Source organism: Bactrocera neohumeralis, unplaced genomic scaffold (genome assembly GCF_024586455.1).
Source record: "Bactrocera neohumeralis isolate Rockhampton unplaced genomic scaffold, APGP_CSIRO_Bneo_wtdbg2-racon-allhic-juicebox.fasta_v2 ctg3673, whole genome shotgun sequence".
In the NCBI taxonomy this organism is placed as follows: Eukaryota; Metazoa; Arthropoda; class Insecta; order Diptera; family Tephritidae; genus Bactrocera; species Bactrocera neohumeralis.
This window is the reverse complement of record NW_026090909.1, coordinates 9,099-16,913: the sequence shown is the minus strand read 5'-3', so window position 1 is coordinate 16,913 and position 7,815 is coordinate 9,099. Positions and strand designations below refer to the sequence as shown.

The window sequence follows — 7,815 nt, the reverse complement described above, 5'->3', positions numbered from 1 at the left end:
GCATGGCACAAACAGTAGGTGCGAGAGATTTCTTCTTCTGCATGCAAGCACACGAGTGACTTCGTCATCGCCGCCATTCCTGATGGTACGCGCCTTCGTCTATCGTGGTTGCCAGAATGTCCGCCTTGCTCGCGCCACCCGGCAATGTGTACGCTGGACGCCGTCGTAGCCGTCCTCCTCTATCGTCCTTGTCGCCTTCCTCCTCCTCTTCCTCCTCCACAGCAGCGTTTCTGCGGATCTCTGGGCGACTGACCGCCGCCTCGGCGAACGTCGTGGCGTCGCAGGGCGATATCCGCTGCTTTTTTGAGCGATAGGTGGCGGGGGGGGGCGCGGCGGCTGGGCAGCTTTCCCTGCGCACCGTCAAGGCGATGGACAGGCGTCGCGGTGAGTGCCTGGGGTTCACTTGGCGTATCTGCCGATGGTAGCGCTGTGCAGCTTCCATTGTGTGGGGATCTCTGTCTGCTGCGCCTGTTTGCGTTCAAAAAGAAGATGGTCTGCGTCTCGGTCAAGAACGACGTCACGCTGCCGTTTACGAGTTATCCGTTGTTGTGTCGCTGTCGTGGCGAAGCGCATTATGGGGCAAAAAAACGGCGGATAAACAGATTTTGCAGGAGTCCCCCTTCACCGTCAAGCGCCTTCTCAGCGGCGGTGCGCATTTCTGCCGCGCCAGTTCATGTAGCCGATCACTGCATCGCCAAGAGCCTCGATCAGATGGGCATATCGTTTGGTTTCGAGGTTTTTTGACAACACGGCAACGTCATCGCGGATCGTTTGCGCTGCAGTCGTCAATGGACCATCCTCTCTGCGCACAGAGTCCGCACCCGCGCGGCCACAATGATCCGCCAGCTTCTGTAATGCATGTTCTACGTTCGATGAGCTCTGCATGACCTCTGGAGAACGAAGCAGCACGTGGCGAACGCAATAGATGCTGATGGCTTGTCGCAACCCGTCTGGCATTCCATTGAATGTGGCCGTGACGAGTGCACGAAGTGCGGATTCCTGTTCCGCAGCGAGGGAATTACCGACCAGACGGCAGCGGCGATCGTTCAACGCAACGTCGGCGTACATTACATCGATAAACACCTCTAGGAAGTCACTAAGCTGCTGATCACGCAGTCCAGCAGGGAATACGCGGCTGTCATGTTCCTTTCTCTCCCTGAGCAAACAAAGAGAGAGAGAAAAGGGGGAAAAACAGAAAGAGAGAAACAACGTGACAAGGAGCTTTGCAGGTAGCCACAGCAAAACACATTGAAACAGGAAAAATGTAACCGAAAAGAGTTGGCGGAGAGAGTGAGTCAGCGAGCAAGTGAATGAGTGAAGAAGCAGGCGGTATTTCCGCGGTTTCTCCCTCAAAGAAAGGGGGAGGGGAGAATAGAGCTGTGGAAACGGCAAAGAGAGACGACAATGGGTGCAGAAGGCCCTCACTGTCACATCACCTCTGGCACCATGCTCTTGTGCATCTTGATACTGCTTGTCGGAGAGTGAATGTGCTGCGGTGCAACGAAGTAGTCCATCAGCAGGTGAAAGCCAGAGGGTGCCTCTCGCGCAGGAAAGCGCAACCAAGCTGTCGTGCTAGCAAGAAAAAAAAAAACACGTACAGGGTGAAAGAACGATGCGGAACTTTCGCGGTACTTCCCCGCATTCGGTATTACGCAACCTTCGTCCAGTCAAAGCTGAGTGAGTGCGCTGGTTGCGTTGACGGCAAGCCAGCGAGTGTACCAGTCGCCACAGGCGTGCTGTATTTTAAAGCGAACCGACTCTTCCTTCACTCCCTCTGGCACAGGGGCAGCGTAGAACACATACAATTCCGCCTCCCGCGGCTTTGGGGTTTCCTTGGCAGTCGGCTTGATCGCCACGGCCACCGTCGTGCCACATTGTTCCTCCATCACAGCAAGTCGCAAGTCCGGGTCGATCTGCACCTTCTTCTCGAGTGTCAGTCCTTCGACTTTGCTGCAGTAAGCGTCCACAAGGGTGCGAGCTTCAGAAGTATCCTTGGCCGTTGCGACGACCTTTCGAGCCTCAGCCATTGCGCGCTTGCGGTTGTGGAGAAAGAGGTGCCACTGGGCAGAGATCTGGAAATTGTCTCCAAAAAGACTCGCGGCACGGAGTTGGAGTAGCGGCGTTGCCTTCTCTCAAGAGACTGAAGCGCGAAGAGGGAACCAAGTGAACCGTTGCCTTTCTTTACGGAAAAAATACTCGCCGTTTTTTTGCACCTTCGGCATCAACGTATGAAGCTTTGTTTCGCAATTGCCTCTTCGCCAAAGGTGGCCACCATGTCGGCGTGTGACGGCAACACTGTTGGGACACGGTACGCAAAGGAAAGCCGGCTTTGCCCCGCCATGTTGTCAACACATGCATGGATCGCTTTAAAGTACTGCGCTGTCTGCTCAGGTGGCAGCTCGTCAAGATGCTTGGAAAGCGAGTGGATGTACGCGAGGTAGCCACCAGCACCAAATCCTGCAACAATGGTGGTACCAACAAGAAAGTTGTTGCTGAGCATTTGCTGCAGCTGGAGTGCCTTTAAAAAAAGGGAGGAAGAAAGGAAGTGCCCTTCGCGCTTGTACTTAGATGTCAAACAAGCTCCTTTTCCGCTTGGACAGCTGAAAAGGTTGGAACAGTGGGCTAGATGGATCCATGATCAGCATACACGGGGAGAGAGACATGTGCGATGGTCATGGAAGATGTGTCGGAAGCAGTGAAGCGCCATCATTAATAGTAACCGCAAGTCCACCGGGAAAGAGAGAAAAAGGGCTGTGTGCTATTCCTGCGGGAGTTGTGCCACAGGGCACACTCACGTCGTCTTTTCTGTGTGGTTTGAGGAACAAGAAAACAGTGATCCAAAGACAGAGGAAAGTGACAGAAACTGTTAGGGAACATTTCAAGCAAAGATTAGTCGAGAATGTTGACAGGGTCAGTTTGCACTTCCGCATCTACCATCAGGGGTCGTCGAGCGGTAGGTGAAAGGTGTCCTGGAGACAGTGCCCGTGCGCTTCCGTCCGGACCGGAGGGTGTTGCTCTTCGCCCTAGCAAAAGTGAGGAGGCAAAATGCGGAAGAGGAGACGCCTGTGCATCAGCAGTGGAGGTAACCCGGCTGCTGCCACCGCTCTTGGAGCTGACAAACCGCGATGCAGTTGTGGCCGCATCGTTGGATCTGTACTGCATCAGTAGCGGAACTTCCATCAAATTGTGGGCGCTGGGGTTCACGGTCGTAGACATAAGCTCCACGCGGCTACTTTGCAGGTCTTCCTCGCAGAGTTCGTCGCGGTCGCAATTATCGCTGGCTCCCGTTCCAAACGCCGGTATTGAGCTTTTGTCTACCTTTCCCTCATTGGCGTACGTGGTATCGTCATTTTTGTTGCTGCCATGACTCAGTAAGGAAGGCTCGCGCTGCTTCCTCAAAAACTCTGTTCGTGGCGGCGACGATGAGCCTGTTCGATCGTCACACGGCATGATATCGCGTGTGATAACGTTGTAACCACTGTTATCGTTCTCATTCGTGCCACTTGCTGCTGCGCTGTTAAAACTGCGCAGTATAGTTTGTACGACAGTGGAAGACAGGATTTCATTGCAACTAGGCCGCCTTCTTGGGTCTCGCTGCAACATCGCGCGTATTAGTTCGACCATTTCTGGGGGGCGCGTGAAAGGAGATCGACTCTGGATATGGTTGAGGGCGACGGAGCCATCGGGAAGGTGCGCAGGCAGGGCGGTATCGCACGCGAGATAATAGAGAATCATTCCAAGAGACCACACATCAGAGGCTTTGGTATGATGATTGACGTAGCGTTCCTCGCTACAGTTGGGAAGTACTTCCATCAGCTCCGGCGCCATGTACTCAAGGGTGCCTGTTCCTCCTGTACGTTCGTACGCTTTTTCGCCGAGAAGCGCGGCGGTGCCGAAATCACTCACAAGTACACGCGGCGGCTTACCAGGTGGCCCAGTCAAAAGTAAATTTTGAGGCTTCAGGTCTCGATGAAGGATGTTCTTCTGATGCAAGTGCGCTGTCCCTGCAACCGCACTGAGGAAAAATACCACACCGCTATTGTGGACAACGCGGTTCCATACCTTCAAGGTACGAATCCAGAGCGCCTTCGGTCGCGTATTCCATCAGAATGAACAGACAGCGAACCGGTGGGCCAAAGTCAGCCAGCTGCGCCTCTTCCACCCAGCTGTGGTTGTACTCGACAACATTCGGGTGCCTCTTCACCTCTTCCAGAATACGGACCTCACTCAGTACTTTTTGGAGGTATTCTGCGTTATCGCCGACAGGCACTTTCTTGAGTGCAAATGTGCCGAGCGGGACACCCTCCATGACGTGCTGACAGAGGTAGACTCCACCGTAGGTGCCGCTGCCCAGTTTCTGGACCTCAACAAAGTAACGAGCGTAGTAGCCATTCGTGCCAAGCAATGGCAAACCACTTTTAGTTCCCTCGTTTTCGCATCGTGTTTGTTCGTCGATTTTTGTTGGAGAAGTGCGCTTTCCTCACTTGCAACGCCGGCTTGCTCCTTTTCGGTGACAGTTGTGGGTTTGCCATACGAAATAGTGCTGTGCACGTTCGGTGGATCCGCTGGATCATCATGTGGCCACTCAACACCATAATTGTAGGATGGGTCGACAGAAGCATCTGGAAAACCATAAGTGTCGGGATCAGGCGACCCTGTCGGACTCACGTAATAGACAGTTGGTTGTGCTGGCGGTTGTGGAACATAGTCAACAGAACCTCGATCAATCTGAGAAATTACGCCCGTGTTGCAAAGGAGAGGCGTTTGCCAGGCCATTTGCATTCCGTTCGGCGACAAGGAGGTGATCGTTGTGTCCGTCGCTGATTGCGAGCGGCTGAACGGCTTCGAGGGCCCTAAAGTACTGCGGAGAGCATGCGTCGTACTGCGGCAGGCGGGTGCGTGCTAGCATGAGAGCGCCCGCTCTTTGAACGCATGCGCCGTTGCGATAAACGACCTCGCCGGTTGGCGCTCTTACCTGTAACAAGCTCGTCAAATTCACTCCCAGACTCGCCAAGAAGGTCTTCATCGGACGACAGTACAAGGTTCTCTTCGTCAGTGTAAGGTCTAAGGCAGGTTGGGCAAACGTGGCGCGTAACCAGGGCCCATTGATCGTTGTCAATTGGGCTGATCCATGCATGTGGTGGTTCCGCGGCACTCGCTGGAGAGCTCAACCTCTGCGGTGGCGTAAAGGAATAACGGCCAGCTCGCAAGGCCCAGACAGTGTTCCGCTCTTTTTGCGGTCGCTGGCAAGATTTGACCCGAGAATGAGCTGTCCCCCTCCCACGTCTTTCTTAGAAACAGAATTGCCGCCAACAGCACGATATTGCGGAGGTCCACTCAGTACGCGGATGTTACGTCTTCCACGGTCTCCACCACGTACAGTGAGATCAGAAGTGTTACTACTTTGTGTGCCGGTATTTACGCGAGGAAGAACAAGCACAGGAGAGCTCACTTCTGGAGATGCAAAAGGATCCGCGTTGGAGCCGGTCGTTGATGGAGGTCGTGGAAAGGTCTTCTGTGGATTTGGCAAAGCCGTTGACATTATCCTGCTCCCTTTGCCTCTGGTTGTCCTACTGCATTGGGGGACACTTGGGGTTGTGGAAGACTGTGTTGAAATAGACGTAGTCAGTCTGCAAGGTTGAGCATTTTTGTCAGCGTCAGATTTACCAGACATGCTTTTCACGAACACTTACGACTGAAAAAACAAAGAGAAAGAAAGACAGCAGGGGTTAAGAAGAGAATGCGATCACGAAAGCAAAAAAAAAAAAGTGGCATTGTGGTGCTACACAACGGACTGCTGATTTAGGTAGGAGAAGTGCGTCAGCAAGGATGAACACAGCAAAAGCAACAACAGCAGCACCGACATGTCAATAGCAGAAGGCATTGAAAATGATGATTACGGGAGTAAGGTCATCTTTACAACTTGTCCCGCCAGACTGCCTCTTAAGTTTGAAAAAGAGGTGGACACAAGTACACCATTTTTTGCAACAATCTGAAATCATGAAAGCTTTTCTTGTTGGTAAGGGTTGTAAAAATCATAAAGCAATAAGGGTAAACTGGTACGAGAGACGGTGAGTGGTCTAGAGACACTGCTACGTCCTCCACGTGAAGTAAATAATTTAGGTATGAAAACTGTTGAAATGAGCTTGTTTGACTGACGACGAGGTTACCACCGTCGACGGGGAATGACAAAAAAGCGAAAAATTCTGACAGTTGCCTCTTCTTCCGTTTTGTAGGCGCAAAATTAGTGTACTGAGACCTTCGTACACATAGTGAGTGGCTTCCACGCAAAACGTGACCACATGCCACTCACGAAAGGCACGCGGTGACTGTCTTTGAGCACCTCGTGGCTCCTGGGCTTGGCGGTGCCTGTCATTCACTTTTACAATGACGGCCGCGTACCGCGGCCCTCTTCACTCTTCTGTCGTGCAATGCCGAAAGTCTCTCCCATGGAAATCGTGGACTTAACTACCTCGGCATCCTGGGCGGTAACATCAGGGTTGGAAAGATGCGAAGCTCACCAAGGCTTGCAACGTGCGTGGAGTCCATAGTGAGTGGACGACGGCGGATGTTCAAGTGAGTACTGAAAGCTCTGCGGGCTGGAAGATGGTGAAGCGCAAGCTAGTCAGATCAAGGGTACATGAAATGTCAGTGCCATTCTGTCTGTCAATATCGACTTGTTCTTTGTTTCTGCATCACGTGCTGTTTGGCGCTGTTTATGTTACTGCCGTCACCGCACCCTTGACCAGTAGCGAAAAGCGCTCTCAAACCACCAACGCTCGTTACTGGTCCGTAACTGTTTCATCAATTCCCGGCTTTAAAACCCCGACGGATGGCGAGTTCAGGCTGTTGCAGTCTCTTCGTCCAGTCACCGCCCAGTTCCGCTGCGCTCCTTGTTTACTTCAAACGACAGACGTTTTTGGCAACGGTGTTCCATCAGGTTGCTCGCGGTGTTCTTCTTTTGTTCCGCGGGCAGCGGCATATCCGGCCTGGCGGGCGGCGCGCCGTCCACGCGGGCGCCCCAGGGGGGGGTGCCTTTCCGACCCCCCCCCCCTGGCGGGCCGAAGCCAAAAAAATTTTGCCGCCGCGGGGCGAAATTTCGAGCACATCCAGCAACGCGACTCGTCACGTTGTTGCTTCTTTCTGGCGTGTCTTCGCCTTTTGACCTTCCTATCGCAAAAAGATTTGGCCACGTCTGCAGGAAACAGTTGAAGAAATTATTATTTTGTTTTTTTTTCACTCGCGTTCGTGTCTTGAACGTCCATGACACACAAATTATTTGACCGTCTCGGTCGGTAAAGAATTTGCACACAACGTTTCTTTTGTCTTTTCACTCGCATTCATGTCTTGAACGTCCATAACATAAAATTATTTGACCGTCTCGGTCGGTAAAGAATTGCACACGACATTTCTTTTGTCTTTTCACTCGCATTCATGTCTTGAACGTCCATAACATAAAATTATTTGACCGTCTCGGTCGGTAAAGAACTTGCACACGACATTTCTTTTGTCTTTTCACTCGCATTCGTGTCTTAAACGTCCATGACATAAAATTATTTGACCGTCTCGGTCGGTAAAAAATTTGCACACAACGTTTCTTTTGTCTTTTCACTCGCATTCGTGTCTTGAACGTCCAACATACAATTATTTGACCGTCTCGGTCGGGAAAGCACTTGCACACAACGTTTCTTTTGTCTTTTCACTCGCATTCATGTCTTGAACGTCCATGTAAATTATTTGACCGTCTCGGTCGGTAAAAGTTGCACACGACATTTCTTCGTCTTTTCACCGCATTCGTGTCTTGAACGTCCGTGA

General features: G+C 52.2%; 1 protein-coding gene across 1 annotated transcript; it reads right to left on the bottom strand.

Annotated features, from left to right (window-relative positions):
- Positions 1-2,889: 2,889 nt before the first annotated feature.
- Positions 2,890-5,542, bottom strand: LOC126767042 (probable serine/threonine-protein kinase iksA). The gene is made up of 4 exons (XM_050484659.1): positions 5,285-5,542; positions 4,414-4,728; positions 4,063-4,357; positions 2,890-4,004 (listed from the first exon to the last, which is right to left on the bottom strand). Exons 1-4 carry the CDS (start codon positions 5,540-5,542, stop codon positions 2,890-2,892), a joined length of 1,983 nt encoding a protein of 660 aa, XP_050340616.1.
- Between the last annotated feature and the right edge of the window lie 2,273 nt (positions 5,543-7,815).

Bases quoted from the DNA above. Each gene is read 5' to 3' on its own strand.
- LOC126767042 (XM_050484659.1), bottom strand. From the start codon at position 5,542: ATGTCAACGGCTTTGCCAAATCCACAGAAGACCTTTCCACGACCTCCA. The intron at 4,729-5,284 runs GTGGGAGGGGGA...GTAATTTCTCAG, and splicing joins ATTCTGTTTCTAAGAAAGAC to ATTGATCGAGGTTCTGTTGA. The intron at 4,358-4,413 runs GTTTGCCATTGC...GTTGAGGTCCAG, and splicing joins AAACGAGGGAACTAAAAGTG to AAACTGGGCAGCGGCACCTA.